This window comes from Camelus ferus, chromosome 9 (genome assembly GCF_009834535.1).
Source record: "Camelus ferus isolate YT-003-E chromosome 9, BCGSAC_Cfer_1.0, whole genome shotgun sequence".
NCBI lineage: Eukaryota > Metazoa > Chordata > Mammalia > Artiodactyla > Camelidae > Camelus > Camelus ferus.
In genome coordinates, this window is record NC_045704.1 from 55,836,960 (window position 1) to 55,856,517 (window position 19,558).

Sequence of the window (19,558 nt, forward strand, 5' to 3'; positions counted from 1 at the left end):
AACAACAACTTGGAAGAATCTCCAGGGAATTATTTATTTTGAGATAATTGTAGATTCACATGCACTTGCAAGAAATATCCTTTACCGTTTCCTCCAAAGGTACCATTTTGTAAAACTATCATAAGTAGCACAATCAGGATATTGACATCGATGCAAATAAGTAAAATTATGAGTGAAAAAAGAAAACAATCCCAGAGATTACATACAGTATGGTTTCATTTATGTGGTGCTTTCTAATGACAAAATTATGGAAACAGAGAACAGGTTAGTGGTTGCAGGATGTAGGGATGTGAGGAGAGGTGGTATATGGGGGGGGGGGGGGTATGGTTAGAAACGGCATCATCCTGTGGTGACGGAACTGTTTTGTAGCTTACTGGTGGTGATACACAAACCTACATGTGTGACAAAATGGCACAGAACCAAATGAACACACACACACATACAAATGAGTACAAATAAAATGAACCGCTGAATAAGATCAGTGAATTGCATCAATGTCAATATCCTGGTTGTGCTATTTATGATAGTTTTACAAAATGGTACCATTGGGGGAAACAGGGTAAAGGATATTTCTTGCAAGTGCATGTGAATCTCCAATTATCTCAAAATTTTAAAAATTAAGTAAAAGATACATATGCAGTTTTATGCATTTAAAAGCCTGGAAGGGAGTCATTGATATGTTAAAAGAGTTGGGACTATTAAGAGGAACGTCATGGACCATCTTGTTTTTCTGTCTTTTATCTTGGTTTGCTTTCCAGCTTTTTCCTAGTGTCCATGTGTTAGTTTTGTAAAGAGGAATAATACAAAGCTGATTTTTTATTTAAAAAAGAGTTCATGGCCAAGTACAGTCATTTTCAGTATTGTTTGTAGTTTATTCTGAAACAATCTCCTCATTCTTTCCTCTCCTTTACCCTGAGCATAGACAGATCTGGCACACACACACCACACACACAGACACAAAGACACACAAAATTACAACCCACTCATGAGTGAGTAGATTGGGGCTCTGCGTTCAAAGCTTCACACTGGCAATTTGCAGCTGAAGTTGTAACGAACTGCTGTTAGTCTTGACGGGCATTTGACCTGCGGGGGCTGTGAAGTTGGATGCCTCACTGCGGCTTCTATTTATGATTCACAGCTCAAGTCTAGTGTCGAGACGGGAGGTGCATCTTGATGGATAATAAAACAGTAAGGACTTAACAAAGGAAATAATGGGAAAGGGACTATTTAGCCACACATTTTACCCTTTCCACCCCACTGTGTAGCCCCACCCTTTGGTCCAGACATAATTTGAAGAGCCCAGAACGAATGATTGGTAGTAATTGAATAAATTTGTAGAATAGGAACAGGGCTCAGAAGCCTATAAAAGATTCAACTCCTGCTTCCCGTTAGGAGAGGTACCCAACCAGTATTAATATTTTAGAAATACTAGAAGGTAGAAGAGGAGTCATTATTCATCACTAGCACCTCCGTGGTCCTAAAATTAAATAATGGATTTTTTTTTTAAAGACAGAATTGCTAGAGTTGTGGAACTATAAAAAATATTCCTCTCTTGAGGATGTTGCATTTTTTTGCTTTTATCTGTTCTTTTCCTCTTGAGAACATTTTGATTTACTTCTGTGATAAGCTTATAACAACTAGGGAACTTGGGAGGCAGGATGCACTAGGCTGGGAGGTAGGGGGTGTTAAGGCAGCTGACAAATGAGCCTGAGTGAATTTGTTTGGCTTCAAGTCAGAAAGCCCAGGATGGACGTGCATTCATTTCCGTCGTGTAGACTGTCCATCTGCACGTCTGGGCCGGGGCCCCAGGCCCTATAATATAGGGAGCGCCCAGTGCACCACCACGTGGGCGTGGGGTCTGAGCAGGCTTAGGCTGGTCTGTTCAACAGGAGCCCTTCAAAGAAGGCCCAGCCTTTCCCTTCAGAATCCAGTCCTAGCCTTGAAATGACCACCCCTGCTCCTTGAGGAGGCGTCTGGCTGAGCTGTGAGGAACTGAGCAGCCAAAAGTTGGCTTCAGATCAAAACCCAGAGATCTGGATTAACTCAGCTGGGCTCAGAGGTTTCCATGTCCAGCCCTGTCCCCAAACCAGCTGTGTAACCTGGTTGGACACATGACTTCACCTCTCTGAATCTCACTTTCGCCATCTTTGAAACAGAAATAATAGTAATTCCCTGGTAAAATGCATATGAAGCTCTAGCATGGAACCTGACATTTGTGAGACCTCAACGAAAGCAGTTACTACCTAGGGTACAACTTGAAGGTTTTTAAAAATCCTCTTAATTACCAAATTACTCTTCCTGGTATTGACATGGTGTTGTGTTTAGATGTACTTAGAGGATGATTACTAGCATTAATTGAGTGCCCACTGTGTGCCAGCCACAGTACTCTGTACTCACCAGGACCTCGGGACCTGGGGTGTATTGTCCTCATCCAACAGAAGAGGGAACTGATGCTCAGATGGGTAAAGAGATTTGCTCCAAGTCAAAAACCAAGGATATATTAGAGCCAGAAACCATTTTCTAGACCATTGCCCTGCAGAGGCAAGAATGACAGATACTGCTCAGCACCTGGAGAAATGAAGTCACAGGGAATGAAAGAGAATCCTTGCCCAGCTGGTGGGTAGAAAGCAGCTGACCTGAGTTTAAACAGAGATCCCTGGACAATGCCTCGTCCCTTGCCTCCTTCACATGGAGCTGATCCACACACACACATGCTCAGGGCTGCTCCAAGTTCAGACCCAAGGAATCACAGCAGCTGGGAGTGAGAAATGACCTCAGACTCCATCTGGTATTGATCGCCCCTATACCTTCTTTACCAGGTGGGTGGGAGCCTGGACCCACAGGGGCAGCCTTCTCCATCAACAGGCAGCCTGTGCCGTCAGCAAAAGCTCTTCCACCTCAGGACATTTTCCTTCTTTTGAGCTGAAGTCTGTCTGATCTGTATCCTGCATTTATTGGCTTTTTCACAACAACAAAATGAAGCCAGTCTCTTCTGCTGCAGGTCTAGGTGATGTCCAGAACTGTGCCTCCTGCCTCCCTCTTTCTACATTTCCAATCACTTAAGGGGCTCCACCGTGTTCATCTTCTATAGAACAGACTGCATGGCTTCTCTCCTGAACACATGCTTCCTCTTGGGTCCCTACCTCATGTGGCCTCTGCCCATCCCTGTATCCTTGGGCTAGAACACTCCACACAGCATGGCCTGTTTTAGGAGTCATCACCCACAAGGCAGCTTTTGGGCAGTTGTGTTTCTCCATGGCTGTTTAGTGGATTCATTATCATTACTTGATTGGAGCTTGAAGCCTGTACACACCCGCCACTGAGATCTTTCCATTTATTGTGCATCTTCTAAAACACTTTCCCAAAACCTTCATTGACTCAGTTGATATGATCCTCTCTTGTTGGGGTTTCCCTTGGGAAATCCAGGCAGCCAGAAGCTTCAGAGGAAGATGTTTACCTAAGTTGATCCCATAGCATCCATGGGCTTGTTACCTTTCAGGGAGCATGCAGCATTATTCTTGGAAATGGATGTCTCCCTGGGATCATTTATAAGGAGATGGCTCCATTGGTAGGATACCAGAGCATCCCTCAGAACTCAAACCCAAGAAGCAGAGATGGTTCTTACCAGAAGTCAATCAGCCATTTTGAAACCAGGGTAGCTAGGCAAGTTCATTGATTTATAAACTTTTGTAATTCCCTTTCCTCTCTGACCATATAGTCTTTCATTTCAGTTTCTCTATGCATAATTTTATTTGTAACAAAATATTTGTGTCTGTTATGCACCATGAACTGTTCACAGCCAACAAACAAAAGTCCCTGATACCATGGAGCATATATTTTAATGGCAAGGAAAGATAACAAAGAGACAACTATGTCAGGTGATGATGGGTTATGTGAAGAAAAACAAAACAGTGTAATGAGTATAGAGGATGATGCTGGGAGGGGAACTACGATTTTTTTTTTTTAATAAGATAGTCAGGAAAGTCCCCTCTGAAGAGGTGAGTGTAATTAAAGAATTGAGAGACAAAGAAGGAATGAACCATACAGATATCCATTAGGTAGGATCCTGGTGAATGAAAGCCATTCACCAGCCACCACTGGGAAAGGGAACCATGATATTTTGGTCTAAGAGTGTAATTTGGAGGCCAAGGCTGAGGTATAAGATTGAGTTATGTTGGAGTGAATTATTTACCAGATGCAGGGTGTTAACACTTCCCATACCTGAGCCTGAACTGGCTTCAGATACACACAAGTATATATTTGTTACTCTCTTTTTCCATTTTCCATACAGACTGCTTTCTTTGTCGAAGTCTGCACTGATGGCCCAATAGAGTCTCCCCAAAATGGTAGACTCAGCCTTCAAGCTCATAAGACTTTGATGGTCGACAACCCTCAGCCAACTGACTCAGTCTCTTCCAGTCCCAATCCCAGGCTCCATAAAGAGATGATTGGATTGGCCAGGCTCAGAACCTGGGTCTGTGGGTCAAAAGAGGGACAGCCCAGGGCTGAAACAGGGATAGACCCAAGCATGGCACTTTGGGGATAAACAACAGCAAATCAGGATAGGGGCACGTACATGGACGCAGCAACAGCTGAGCCTGAAGACAAAGGCAGGAAACAGGCCATAAAGAGCCGTAAGTGCACTTCTGAGAGAGCCTGAACTGTCACTGAAAGTGATGGAGTCAGGGGCCCTAGGAAAATTTTGATCACGTGTTATCTGATTATGAGAGAGAGTAGCTGCTTCAGGGAAGGAGGAACTTCAAAGCCTTACGCAGGTTCTTCTAACTGAAGTACATGCAAGGCAGAACAGAATGTCAGGCTTTCAATTGAAAATGATTGAAATTTTACTTATGTTCAACACTGCTTGTGTTTCCAAGCATCAGGCTTAACATAAAAATGTGTCCTGAATTATAAGAATGATAAGAATAAGTGTTGAAATTCTCAGTGAAAGGGCAGCCAACATGCATTTCCAGGGAGAAGTTGTTCAATTGTTCGTGTTTATTACTTCCAGATGGGAATAGCTCCAGGTTCATAGTGCTGATTTTGTTCCATTGCTTTCTCTGAACTGTGGCTCAGATGAGTGCATAAATATTTGGTTTAATATTTCTTTGGGAACCGTAAAAATCTGAACTGATGGAAGGGAGAGGAGCAGAGAAATGTCAAGGAAGGAAAAGTTTGGCAAGTTGGTAAGAGATTAAGTGTGCATATTTCAACAGTGCCCAAGGGCATGATTAATTTATTATCCTTGTAGATGGCAGAATGCATGCAAAAACCTCCAAATTGCTCCATTACTATGACAAAGCCCAGAGCCTGTGAGAAGGTAAAGATGTTCCTGCCAGGAATTTGATGTACAGAAGGAATGGGTGACCCACTGGGTACATATAAATCTGGGAATTGAGACTTGAAAGTCCTTAATCTTGGCTCTGCCACTGACATGGGCCCAAGATGAACATCTCCGCTCCTAGTCTTCATGGGGTGGGCGTGTCAGCAGGAGTCCAAACCAGGGGCACTTTGAACCATGCCCGGTACTGATGTTTTGTTGATTCTACTCCTGGGGCACTCCCACCACCCTTCAATCAGTTGGCCATATGGAGTGGGGGTTAGAGCCATGGACTGAATATTTGGATTCAGATCCAAAGCCATTATCTAGCTGACTTTGGCAAGGTTGTGTGACTCAGTTTCTTCCTCTGTAAAGTGGAGATTAACATCAGTACCTACCCCCATAGAATTGTTATAAGGACTGAATAAACTAATGTATGTTAAATGCTTAAAACTGCATGTGTCAGTGTTAGTGTTGGATAAATGGTAGCCTTTGTCATAGTCATCATTACCATCACTATCATCACCATTTAATAATCATAAAAAGAACAACTGCCTTACATTATTGAGCATATTTATATATGTAAGCATTTCATATCTCTCAGATCATTTACCCACCATAACCCTTTTAGGGTTGGCATTATTTCCCCCATTTGGAACAGGATAGGAATGAGGCTCAGAGAGGCTACAAGACTCCCAGTATGTCTGCATTGTTAATGAGGTCCAAGCTGCAAACCCTCATCTCCTAAGCACTCTGTGCATTAGTCAGGATGGGTTAGGCTCTGCAGTGGTAATAAGCAACTCCAGTTTCAGTGGATCAAAGTATAAAAAGATTTAATTAACATTTATGTCCATTGAGGGTTAGGTGGGGTCTCTGCACTTTGTCTTCTTCCTTACTTTGGGTTCCAGGTTGATGAAGTCGCCACTATTTGGAACATAGCTGGTCACCTTGGAGAGGGAAAAAAGAACCTGGCTAAGAACATCATAGTTCTTAAAGCTTTTGCTCAAAATTAGCTAAAGTGGCACGTGTGACTTTCACTTACACCTCATTAGCTAAAGTAAATCATACGGCCACGACCAACTTCCAGGGCTGGAGAAATGTAGTCCTACTATGTGCCCAGAAGACGAGAAGCCAAAGTATTTAGGAACAGCCTCAGTGACTACTCCCCACTACCATAAATCTGATTCATAAATAGAAGAGACAGCAGGTATAGAAAATCTAGAGTTTATACCAGAAGTTCTAGGGACCATATTGATATTTGGTAGACAAAGTCAAGAGACCAATGAGCAGGAAAGTGAAGCTCACAGTCTGCATTAGGAAACCAGAAATTCAGGAAGTGACACATAAGGATCCCAGTTATTCTCTCGGACAATAAAGAGATGCAGAATCGTGATACTGACAGGCAATGAATGGACTTCGGGCCCAGACAAGTAAGGCACGATGACCGAATGCCCCAAAGATGACTTCCTCTTTCTCTGATCTGCTGTGGCCTCTTTCAGCCCATCTCCCATGATGCATAATGTGAACTTCATAGAATGTATTGAACTGTGGGCCCTTGAGGACACTGAGAACTCTGGAACTCGTAAATGGGCAATGAATATTTTGAATGGAAGAAAAGAAGGTAGAGGGAAATATATTAGAGGAAATTTTGCTCAAGAAGGAGACATCTTATGAAAAGTTGTGGGAGAGAAACAGACCATCAGGCTAAGTGAATGGTGGTATCAGTTTGGATACATTAACAAACATAAACTGAGTTCCTGCAGTGAGAACAGCATTGTACTAATTATGTATATTTAAATATACATATAATATTTGTCCTTTTGTGATTGGCTTATTTCACTTAACATAATGTCTTCAAGGTTCATCCATATTGTAGCATGTGTCAGAATTTCCTTCCTTTTTAAGGCTGAATAGTAATACTGTATTTTATGGATATACCACATTTTATTTATCCATTTATCATTGTTGGACACTTGGGTTACTTTCATTTTTTGGCTATTGTGACTGATGCTGCAGAATATTCATTCTTTCCACATGTCAATGGATCTTTTAGTAAAGATGATATTGCACTTGGCCATTAATAATTTAAAAAAAAAACCCTCAAAAGTAAAAATTTCATAAGCCACATTATTGTATGGTTAAGTTGGAAATAAATAATTAAAATGTTGTAAATGCTTGTAAGTTAAGTAATACTCTCATTTAAAAAAATTCTACAGCCTACAGAAAATAACCAAAAAATAATAAACAATCAGAAAAGAATGCAAAAACCCCACCAATTAACACTGAATCCTATGGAACTCAGCTTAAGCTGTGTTTAGGGGTAATCTCAGATGCCTTTGTTATGAAAGAAGGGAAAAAAGGCTGGTGCAGTGATCGTACTAAAAGGTGAAAGGTAGGGACAGTGGATTCAGATTTCCTCTCATTTTGTGTTACTGGAGTTTGATTTTCCTTCCCAAGTGCTCCATCCTGCCCTTAACCACAGCAACCTCCACGGGAGATGGAAATTGTTTGAATCTGGTGGCAAACACAGTCAGCCCCTGCTAACATTAGAACCACTGGGTCTCTGGCTATCACGCGCCTTCGGTGGAATACTGGAGCCTTGGTTCTGTTTCTCCACCAGGGATTTTGGAGTCTCTTGGCATTGGGTTTTCCTCTTATTAATTTATGACCTAATGGTTGAAAGCTGTTGGGCAGCATGGGGGTGATAGAAGGGCATGGATCTAACAGCTGCCCAGACTGCTGATTGGCTAAGTGTCTTCAAGTTCAAAGGCATGTCAAGGACTAAACCACAGTCGAGAATTAGTTAATGCTTATAGATCACCTTAGAGAACCAGTCTACGGATAAAACGAATGCCTTCTAATAACTATAGGTGAAGGCAATAAAATGATTTTTATCTGTTTAACATGGAGTAGAAAACATCTTCTAAATTAGCATGTTACACCAAGCTCCAATAATTACTCTTCTGTGTTTTAAAAAGGTTGTTTTTGTTTGTTTGTTTGTTTGTTTGTTTTACTGTATAAGTAATATAGGCTTATTTTATGAAACCAAAAATATTCTAAGAAAGAAGGAAAAAATATCACCCTTACCTCCATCCACAGAGACCTATACTGTTCACATGTGATTTATTCCCTTTGGTAGTTTTGCAGGGAGGGATCTGGTTATTTTCTAGTTTTTCATCCTTTTGTTCATATTGTTTGCATACATGTAGTCTTCTATCCTTTGGAAAGAAGTATCTCCTGATTTTCTCAATTGGGAGAAGATAGAATTAGAGCACCAATTTAGTTGGCAGTGGCAGGGAAGAAGTGCTGGGGTATTTGTGTTGGAGCTGCTTTGCATAGCGAGCACAGTGTTTGCTTAGATGGAGGGTCCTCCCACAAGGGGACCCTTTGCTGACTGTAAGGATGGGGAGGTGTTCCATGTCCATTCATGGCACCTGGGCATTACCACTGCCTGGAAAGTTAACTTCGGGGGTTTGTAAAAAGAGAAAAGAGAAGGTACTGATGTGGCACAGGTAAAGTGACCACATTTTCCACAGGGGGAAAAAAAGGTTAGTACAATAGATCTTTTTAAATTTTTATTTATTTATTTATTTAGGAGGGGGAGGTAACAAGGTTTATTTATTTATTTTTTAATGGAGGTACTAGGGATTGAACCCAGGACCTCGTGCATGCTAAGTGCACACTGTACCGCTGAGCTATACCCTCCCCCTCCTTGTTTTCATTTTTAATAAAATAACGTTCATTTACTTATTTGGTATGCAGATATGTATTGAAAACTTACCGTGTAATGTGCATTGTTCTTGGCCCTGACAACAGAACAGTCCAAAATCTCTAGTGGAGATCTGAGTTAAATCACAGGTCCGGGAGATTGGCAGAGGGCAGGGCTGGAAGCTCCTATAATAAAGACAATACACAGGACTTGGAGACTGGCATTTTGATATAGCAAATACATTTTCCATAGGGGGAAAAACTGATGTCAGTAAACTAAGGGAAAATCTGAGCCCACAGGGAGGCACGATAAGGGGCAATTAAAAACCATGCCGCCTAAAGGCAATGTGGGGTTCTGGATTGGATCTGGGATCAGAAAAAGGATAAAAGTAGAAAAATTGGTAAAATCTGCTTACCTAAAATCTGGAGGTTGGTTAGTTAACAGTCATGTGTTAATTTCTCAATGTTAATTTTTCAGTTGCAACCACTGTTCCATGGTTATAAAGGTTGTTAGCATTAGGAGAAATTGGATGAAAGGTATACAGGAACTCTACACTGTCTTGGCAATGTTTCTGAAAATGGAAAGTTCTCCTCCCCCTCAGAGTCTGTATCTGTCTATCTATGAAATATATAATATGTTTATATTATATAAATATAATAATATATGTAAAATATCATATACTACATATTATATATAGTCTCCAACCATATTGAATAGAAAATTATAGAATACTGTATACAGAGTGGTCCTCTTCATGTAAAAACATTCGAAATTGTTATATATTCTGTGAGTACATATATATGTATGTAAATTCATAGAACACCTTAAAAATATATACAACATGGTATCTTTGGCTACTTGGAGCAGAGAATGGAGGATGGAGGGGGAACAGGACTTAACAAGGGGACCCAAGGGGGCCTTGGCTTTGTCCATAATGCACCATACTCTGCTGGAAGCAGGCAGGAAGAGCCCCCTTTGAAACTCAGACCAAGCATCTCTGCCTGCTCCAAGCCTTTGTATTTCCTTCCCCTGCCTCGGTGCAGAGGACTCTGGTCCCAGCTGATCCTTGCCATCCACACAGCTGGCACGCAGGCCACTCCCCACTGCTGCCTGGGGGGCTGCTTTACCCAAGGGCGCGGCAGGGCTCCTGCGTGCTCTCTACATGCCCTTCCCAGAGAGCAGGCAACCAGGGTCCAAGTTCTTTCTCATCATTAGCTATCTTTTCATTCCAATTCAGAGGATAAGGGGAAAAAAATCCCACTGTGAAAAGCAGTATTGAATTACAAAGAATAATAGGAAAGACCAGCTAATTGTGAAGCCCTGCTCTGTGGCGTAATGGGTGTTAACAGCTGCTGCAGGAGCAGAGACTCAGGGCAGGATTTGTTCTGGGCAAAAGGAGTGCACTGGAGTTCTTACATTCTATCACATAAACAATGAGAAAAGGACCATAGCCTTGGGGGCCACAGCCAGGGAGTAGCACTGGGACAAATTTCAAGAGTTGAATGTAGTATAATAAAGGTCGTCTGGTCGTCTACCCGGCTTGCATGGAACAGCTCTGATGTGTGGTTGAAGCTTTTTTTTGTGGCCACCGCACACCTCCTCTCCAGCTCAGTGAGCTTGGAGTGGGCTGGGGTCCCTCTGAAACCCCATCTGGGGAACAAGAAATCAGAGAGCTGGTGGGTAATTCCTGAATCTAAATTGAGCCAAGGCTCCCACGTTTTCCCTGGAGGGTGACACCCCCCTCCAATGCTTTCTTCTCCAAGTTTCCTCCAAGCCCTCGGGTGCCTTGACACACGTGGAGGTGTGGGACTTGGTGAAATATCAACTCTGCTATACTGATGTTCTAGAAAACAGGTTTTTAAGAGCTTCTAATAATGGTATATGTTTAAAACAGGTCTGGAAGTAAGGTAGCAAACAGACCCAGCCTTTTATCATCAAATCTCCCAACCGTAACAGTAGAAACCAGCACCAGTCATAATGAGCGTGGATGGTGCTGAAGTCTGTCTAGTTCGGTGGTCCTCAATACTGCGTCTGCATAGAGTCATCCATGGGGCTTCTCAAAGCACAGATTTGCCAGGCCACCCCCAGGGTTTCTGATTCAGGGGGTCTGGGTGGTGACTGAGAATTTGCATTTCTAATGAGCTCCCAGGCAATGCCTGTGCTGGCCAGGGAACCACATATTGAGACTAGTTGCTCTAGGGAGAATGAGATCCTCACTTCCCTGTGCTGGTGGCCCTGTAAGGCTCGTCAGTTTGGGGACACAGTGCCTGGTATGGCTGTGAACACTCCTTCAAAGTGGACACAGCCCTCAGGACCAGGAGGCAGGTTCAGCTGATATGCTCAAAGCCAGGCCTTGAAAAACAAAACATTGAAAGCGAAACGGGAGACTTGTACGGTGTTAAGCAGAGGTCTTGCTCCTTGCCTGGGGGAATAAGCCATTTAACTCTAGCAGCAGCACTAATTAAACAGGGTTCTCCCTCCGAGAGCCTGCTTCCATGAGGTCAAGTGGTTCAAGCTCTCTGAGAGAAAGAATGGGAATGACCCAGACCTGACCTTCACACAGGAGGAAGAGTCGCCCTGGCGGAGTCTCTGAGTCTAGAATTCAGCTTTCCATGTTGAGTGGCAAGCAGAGAAATGGGAGGATGGCAGTCTTCACCCAAGAAAGCTTTCAGGCCTGTATCCCACTGTGTTTCCTCCGGAAGGTCTGGGGTGCTGTGCTCCCAACACTTTCTGAGCAGGGAAGGGTCAAAAAAGGAGAACAGATCACAGCAGCTTCTTCTGACAGGTCCTCACCAGTGGGCTGTGTCTGGGAGACAGATGGGGTCAGAATCCATTCTGAGGAAGCAGGACAGCCCCCCAGTCCTTGTAGGTTTCCCGTGTCCATTTCCCTTCAGTTAGTGTGGCCTTTGGAGAGGACCTGTCCCTCGGGTGTGTGAAGGGGAGCAAGAAAGAGGTTTTAATCCATATTTGGGCCAAAGTCTGAGGAAGGGGAGGGTTTCAACAGTAAATGTGAAAGAGAAGAACGAGATGCCCCTTCCCACAGCAAGTGTTTCCAGAGCACTTCTTTCCTCAAACCAGAGACATTTGTGAGTTTGGTTTTTAAAAAGGAAATGCGCTCCCTTAGAAAGGGACTTTTTCATATTATGGCCAAGACGTTTTTCATGCCTGAAGGTGTCAGTCTTACCCATTAACAACAATGGCATGATTTTGTTATGATTATTACTCTTAGCTTTGGAATTGTTAGCTATGATGTGTTGAGCCCTTTCTATGTGGCGGGAAGTGTACTTTGCACACACTATCTCATCAAACTCTCAGCAACCCTGGGAAATAAGTGCCTTTATCTTCATTTTATAGACGAGGAAATCGAGAGCCAAAAAGGCAAAGAATCAAAGACCTGTTCAAGGTCACAGGACTGATAAGCTGCCAAGCTAGGATTGGGGCATATGTTTGTCTAAACAGTGGGGTCTTCATTAAACAGATGCTGGCCTTGGTTCCTGCCGTGTGCCAGGCACTTTGCCAGGCTCTGGGGTCCAGCGGTGAGCCCGACATGCCGAGGCTGTTGACCTCATGGAGCTTCCAGGCAGTGGGGATAATGTCAATTGGACTAAATTGAATCAAGCAATGACTAAAAATTCTTTCCATCAGAAGATACCACATATTTTTAGTCTTGCTTTAGATATTTTCTGTTAATTTCAAAAATGCAAACAGAGGTAATTGGTGCCTCATCAAAATTCTCAGTGTATTTTAATAAAGAGTACTTGAAATCAGGAAAAACTGTACTGCCATATGGAACAGTGTCATGCTCTTACCCTACTTCCACTGGTCCTGGCAGAGGAACCTTGTTGTGAGGAACAGGCTGCCTTAGGTACCACTGCCACCTGGTGGCATGCATCAGAATTGCAGGCTTGGTGGCCATAGAAATTCCACCCTCTCCCCACCCTCCACCCCAAAACAATACACACCTCTTCCTGATTCCACTAGAAGGCACATTTCTGGTCCTGGCCACCTAAACCATCCAGGCTCGGTTGACTGTATTCCTGTTTACTTGTAAACTGATTACAGCCAGACTAATGTCAGCTTTCTTTTATCTCTATGTTTTGAATTTCTATTGTGTTTATGACCTTTCGATTGTTATAATTGAATTAATGTTTGCAGGATGACAAAGTGATATTAAGTATACGTGAATATTTGGTAAAACTCGAGAACTAACCTGTGAAAATAATAATTTTCTCTTTAGTTGGACACTTTTAAAGGCCATCAAAACAAAACAAAACATAATTTGGCTCCTTATTACCTCTCAACCTCACCTCTATTCAAACCATTCTGGAATTTTCTAGGCTCTCTCGCCTGCTTGCTGCCTGTCTGTGCTGTTTCCCCTGCTTGGAACTATCTTCCTATATCTTTACCTTTTGAATTTATTCTTCAAATGTCAAACAAATCAAGGCTGATCACCTATAGGGAATTACCTTAAAGTAAATTCAGAAATGATGTTGCATAGCGTTCCTCTAGAGAGGTGGAAGATGGGTTCTGAATCTCATCTTTGTGTCTTTACTAACTGTGACCACAAGCTTGCTTAATCTTTCTGAGTCTCAGTGATTTCATTCATTAAGTATGAATAATAATGTTCCCTGCCCTCAGCATTGTTATGAGTTTTTTTTAGAATGTGTGTAAAATGTGTTCTCAGCATCATGCCTGGCACCTGCTAGAAGCAATGGGGTGGGTGGTGCTGTTAAGGACTGGATACGTGTAAATACCTAGAACATTAATTACTGTCTGCCCAGTATAGAGCTGTTGAATAAATGTTTTCCATTGCCTATTTTGTCTTGCTTGCAGGAAAAAAGTCTGTTCCCTGGGAGTGAAAAATAATATAAATGTCCAACCTTGAATTTCATGAAGTTGTTTCCCTCCTAGATCCCTCTCTGTATGTCACCCGAGTGCTGATAAACTTCCCAGCTGAAAGAGGCAAAGCTTTGCATATTAGCACGAAAGGTGTTAGGCAATGATGCTATTTTTGGTGAAGCCGCTTTAGCTAAGTTCATCCAGTGCCTTTGTGTTGGCACCTGTGGTTAGTGGATTGGTCGCTGAGGTGTGTTTGGAATGTGTTTTCTCTGTGTTTTCCAGCCAGAGTCTTAAATGTCGCTCTGTTTCTCTAACCAGGTAGTGGATAATGACAGACCAGAAGGATCCAAGTTCCGGCTCACTGGTAAGGGAGTGGATCAAGAGCCTAAAGGAATTTTCAGAATCAATGAGAACACGGGTAGCGTCTCCGTGACACGGAACTTGGACAGAGAAACGATCGCTACTTATCAAGTGAGTACCCCTCGAGTGCCCACCTGCACAGAGGGATATGGCTTTGAAAGACTGCTTTCCTCCCACTGAGCTCATTATTTCTGTGCTTCATCAGACCCGGGGCTGTGTGACTTTAAGTGGGTCTCTGTGGGAGCTGAGTGGCGCTGAACCCTGACAGAGCAGCATTGGGGGCCCCTATCTCATCATCGGAGCCCCTCTGGTCTGCGTGAGACTTTGGGCACTAAAAAGCAAGAAGGGGGACTTTCAGAAGAGGTCAGAAACCTTATGTTAGCTTTGGTTTTCCAGAAACCAGCTTGATAATGAAGAGCTGTAAAAAGTCTAAACCCTTGGTCCTAATCATTCTACTTTTAGAAATCCATTCTAAGGAATTAGAGAGGAATTTAGTTAGATGTTTGTACAATGATTTTACAGCATGACGTGGTCCTTAAAATGGAAACAGTTGCTAAATATTCAGCAATATATAATGGTTAAAGTATGGTACAATTTTGCAAGGAAATTTCCCACAACCATTTAAAATATTTCCAAAGAAGTTCTAGTTATATGGGAGATTTTCAAGATACTGAATGGAAACAGACACACCAACACATATGGTGTCCTCATTACGGATGGAGTATTTACACATACCACGATGGATATATGTTTGAGAGGAAGCACAATGGAAGAAAAATCGAAGTGTTAGTGGTTGGGTTTGGTGTTATTGATTTTTCTTTGGTTTTTTTTTTTTTTTCTGATTTTTCTGCAATGTACTTGTTCTTTTATATGGTGGGGAAAAAAAGGTTATTTGTAAAAGAGTAGTTACAGAAGTTGACACCCGTTCAAGATTCAGAGACTAAAGTAGTTGCACACAGATATCGGGGTGAGCACTAAATCCCATATCGGCTTCCGGTCAGTCCTGTCCCCTCTCTACCATGACCCCAAGAGTCCAGTTCACACAGCCTGGGTTATGGCCCCAAGCCTCTGGGGACAGTAAGCTCATTTTTCCAGGAATGAGACAGAATTCCCAGCCGTTTGCAGGAAAAGCCCCCTGCAGGATGCAATGTGCTGAGCTGGGAGCAGGCACTGTGGGAATGAGGCCCAGACAACGTTTGCTTTCTATCACCATCGCCTACCACGTATGCATCACTCTGATCGGGGTCCAGGGGTGTTGGCCAGTTTCTCAGACCAGGCTTGGCATCTGTGGTTTTCTTGGTCAAAACACCATGTCTGAGCATCCCAGTCCCACTTCAACAATAGTGCTCCCTCCTTCCTTAAAAAAAAACCCACAGTATTTTTGCTTTTCTGCAGACGGAGGATGGAGGGACATTTCATTGGAGAGTCAAATGCTCTGACTGAAATGGGTACCCTGGGTCTAGCCTTCTCTGTCACCATGAGATATTGACCTTGGCAAGACCATGTAAGTGCTGGTCCTCAGGATCCCATCCATGTAATGCAGATAACACTTGCCCACCTACCCAAGTGGATAGCTGTGAGTTTCCAGTGAGGAGAAGACAGAAGAGGGTGTTAGAGGCATTAAAATGCTGGACAAATAGAGGCCAGCTGCGTGATGTAACGTGGTGGAATCTACATCCAGTCTCATGCTGAGCAATGTGTTCAAAGGTCCCAGGTCCTGGGAGACCCTCCCTTTCAGAAGCTTTGCCAAAAGGCAGATGCTGTGAGCATCTGCAAGAGGTCCCAGCTGTCAGAGAATGCCAAAGGGTGACCAGGATGTCCTCCACCAACACCCAGCGGGAGAGTCTGGTTGTTGTAGAAACTGAATGTTGGCACCCTCTGAAATTCTCAGGTCCAGCTGAACTTGACAGTGACCAGAGGTGACCTGGCAGTGTCCAGCTGCTGCAGGAAAAGCCCACAGGTTACTCTGGGTAGATGCCGTCTTCTCTTTCCCTGCCTATTGTGGGAATAGCCATTAATTTTCAGACACAAGGGACTAAATATATGATGCATTTCATGATTTCATAGCATAGTGATTCAGAGCTCCGGGGTTAGCAAATTGCCATTCAAGTCTCCGCACTGCCATTTACTGTGCCGTTTACCGTTTATCTTGGGCGACCCACTTACCCTCTCTGAGAATCTTGTGATTCTGGTCCACAAAGTGAGGACAGTACCAGCATTTCTAAGGACTGTAAAAAGTGAAATAAATTTATTTTTGCAAATGCAGAGCACAATGCCCAGAACCCAGCAAGCATTCAATAAATCATAGACTCTCTTATTCGTTTTTTTTTCCTGAAAATGATTTAAAATTTTTAGCTAAACTCCAGAAGTTTTTAACTTCAGTTTCCTACCTTCAACTGTGAGAAGACTGACATCTACCATAGACTTGTGTTTTTCCTTCCTATCCTGGTAAGAACCATCATAGCATTTGCTGCCCTTCTTTTAAGTATCAGAGAGAGATTCCAGGAGGAAGCTGGAGCTCTGGAAGTCCCTGGGGGATTGAAGACCTACAGGAAAAAGAATAAAGGAGCAGCAGTCTTCTTGGGAGTGTTCTGTAGCCTGGAAATAGGACTGGCATGAATCAGAGAAACTGGAAAAGGAGTAAGAAGTGGTGAGTGAGAGGCTGGAAGATGCCTTTTTTGGGTGACTCCAGCCCCCTAGGAGCTATTGTAAGAGCTAAGCAAGAGTTTGGATGCTTGCATGGCTAATTGATCCTGTGTGATGTTTGCAGGATCCAAAAGTGGTTTAAGAATTAAAGTCACCTTTTTGGGAGTCCTTCCATGTTCAGAGAGAGATGTCTGGACTCCATAAACCAGGGCCCACCTCAGTGTGAACATTCTCCTTAGATGGTGAGGAATTTCATCTCCAGGGACAGTGAGAAAGTCCTCTGAGGGGAAGACATCTTGGAGAAGGGAAAAGAACTCAAAAATGAACTGATAGGGAGTGATGAGAAGGTGGCCTTTGGTCAGTCAGTTGTCTTGCTTTTGATGTTGCCAAAGATGCCAACTGGAAACTTCTTTAAGGAGAATTTTTGAATCATGAAATATCCCTTTCCTCTGGCCTTCACCAGCTGAATGCAGGGCTGTCATCTATGGTTGTGCCGGGATTTTATGACACAAAGTGGGTGGCTGAGGAATGAGAAGGGCTAGACCCAGCCCATGGTTTACTCACCAAAAGCTGAGCTGCAGTTCGGGGCTGTGTCCACTGGGAGAGGGCAGTCCCTTTCTAATTGTCACAAAGGCATCAGGGGCTAGGATTGAATGAAAACCCCACTATTTTTTTTTATTTAAGTCATTTTTTAATATTGCCTAAGTGATAATAGTGACTAAGATCCATGACTCTGGGGTCAAAAAATCGTTCAAGTCTCAGTACTGCTGCTTACTGAGCTGTGTGATCTTGGGCAACTCACTTACCCTCTCTGATCTTGTGATTCTGATCCATAAAATGAGGCTAAGACTAGTACCTTTAATGATTGTAAAAGATGAAATTACTAGTTTTTGCTAGCTAGTAATTGCTAATCAGCTAGTAAAATAGAGCCTGATCTGTGGTATAAAACTTCTCATGTTTTTCCTTAAAGTGAAGCCATGTAGTGTATAGGAGTTAGAGACATAAGTCTGTAGGTAGCTAGGCTGGCTGAATTAAAATCATGACTTTTAAGGACTAGCTATGGGAACTTGGGCGAGGTATCTGTGAAGTGGGAACAATAGTAACACTGACCTCATAGGACTGTAATGGATTAAATGAGTTAATACATGTTAGGCATTTAGAACAGTACCAGGAACAGGGAAGGCCCGGATAATCTTACCATGTGAGTGAGGGATTAACGATGGGGATGGCAAGGGAGAAAAGGAGAACTCCAAGGATTGAGCCAGGGCCCAACCTGCCCTTCTCAAGCATGGACCTTCCTTGAGTAATCTTGAATTTGTTTTGTGGTTTCATCATGCACTCCACAGTATGTTGATTGATGGATCAACTCATTCATGCTACACTGAGCAGCTGCAGGGTGAAGTGTACAGTGGCAAACAAGATACACCAGGTTCCCTGCCCTTGTGGAGCTTTCATTTGACTGTCTAGGCTTTGTTTCAAAATGAGCGGATTTGAATTCCTCACCACCGTGTCCAGGTGATATGCTGGGAACTTGGGCTGTGTTCGTTGTGTGTCCGTGCCCAGTGCAGAGGATGCTAGTGCTTGGTGGGAATGCAGTGTCTTGAAGGAGGAACAGGGCCCCAACGGCCAAACGATGCCTGAGCGTGAGCCACTCTTCACCAGTCCTCGCGAGGGCCCAGTTTCTAACACCATGCCCCAGCCCTCCACAGCTGCCGCCTTTCGTTCTTCAGTCCAGTCTTTGTCCTGTTTTCTTCACGTCCTTGCTGGGGAAGTTCTCTATTACTCTGTGTTTGGTTCTCCTATGAGAACTGGGTCACGCTCTTCTTAATATACTTTGGGCTCTAGAAGTCGCAATTCTGGTTCATTTCAAGCACCTGTTTGGAAAGAATTTTCTGTCTCGGCAGTACAGTTAGACCCATCATGTCCCTAATGGTCACTGGGGTTGGTAGCAAACCTGCTTCCTCAAAGAGCAGAATCCTTGGTCTCCGATACCTGTTTTCAGTTTCCCGTCTTGTGAGTTTAAAAAGCAGACAGCACATGGGTGAATGGATTGACATTATAATTGCTCCAGTGCCGCTATTGTTTATTTTAAAGGTAATGCTATTCACAGGCAGGTCTGTTCTAGGGTGTTAACATTTCACAAATCCAACAAGAAAGCATTGTGAACTAAGCCTCAGGATTTGCACAACAAGAAATACCCTGGGATAAATTTGTCCTTTGACCCCTGAATGGGTATCGTCAAGCGACCATTTATTGGACTCTACATGGCTGATATTGTGCTAAACAATTCATATACATTCTCTTATTTAATCCATTTCACACAGGGGACTTAAGAAGTAGGTGTTAACACCATTTTACAGATAAGTAAGTAACTGTTAAATAACTTTTTCAGGGTGTCCCAACTAGCATGGGATCCATGTCTGTTTCTTTCCACCTGCAAAGCCCGGCCATTTCAATTACTAAGAAACACTTCTGCCTCCAACTAGACTCTGATACCTAATCTGCAAATTCCTAGACCTCTTTCCCAGGAATTACACTCATTGGAAAGGGATTAGACTCCCTGGATAATCTATTTCTTCTTAAATACTGTCTTTTCCCCAAATCCACTGCCACCTGCCCACACTCCCTCAAGCCCCCAAAACGGCTTCCTCTGGTTTTGACCTGAAGTGGCACCTGGCAAAATA

General features: G+C 43.2%; 1 protein-coding gene across 2 annotated transcripts in view; it reads left to right on the forward strand.

The window, feature by feature from the left end:
• CDH13 (cadherin 13) overlaps positions 1 to 19,558 on the forward strand; it is a 932,038-nt gene that overhangs the window by 480,765 nt on the left and 431,715 nt on the right. For both annotated transcript variants that reach the window (XM_006183956.3, XM_032486857.1), the window contains one exon: positions 14,187 to 14,339. In XM_006183956.3, the coding sequence (XP_006184018.1) occupies positions 14,187 to 14,339 (153 nt within the window). The remainder of the gene's footprint in view (positions 1 to 14,186; positions 14,340 to 19,558) is intronic.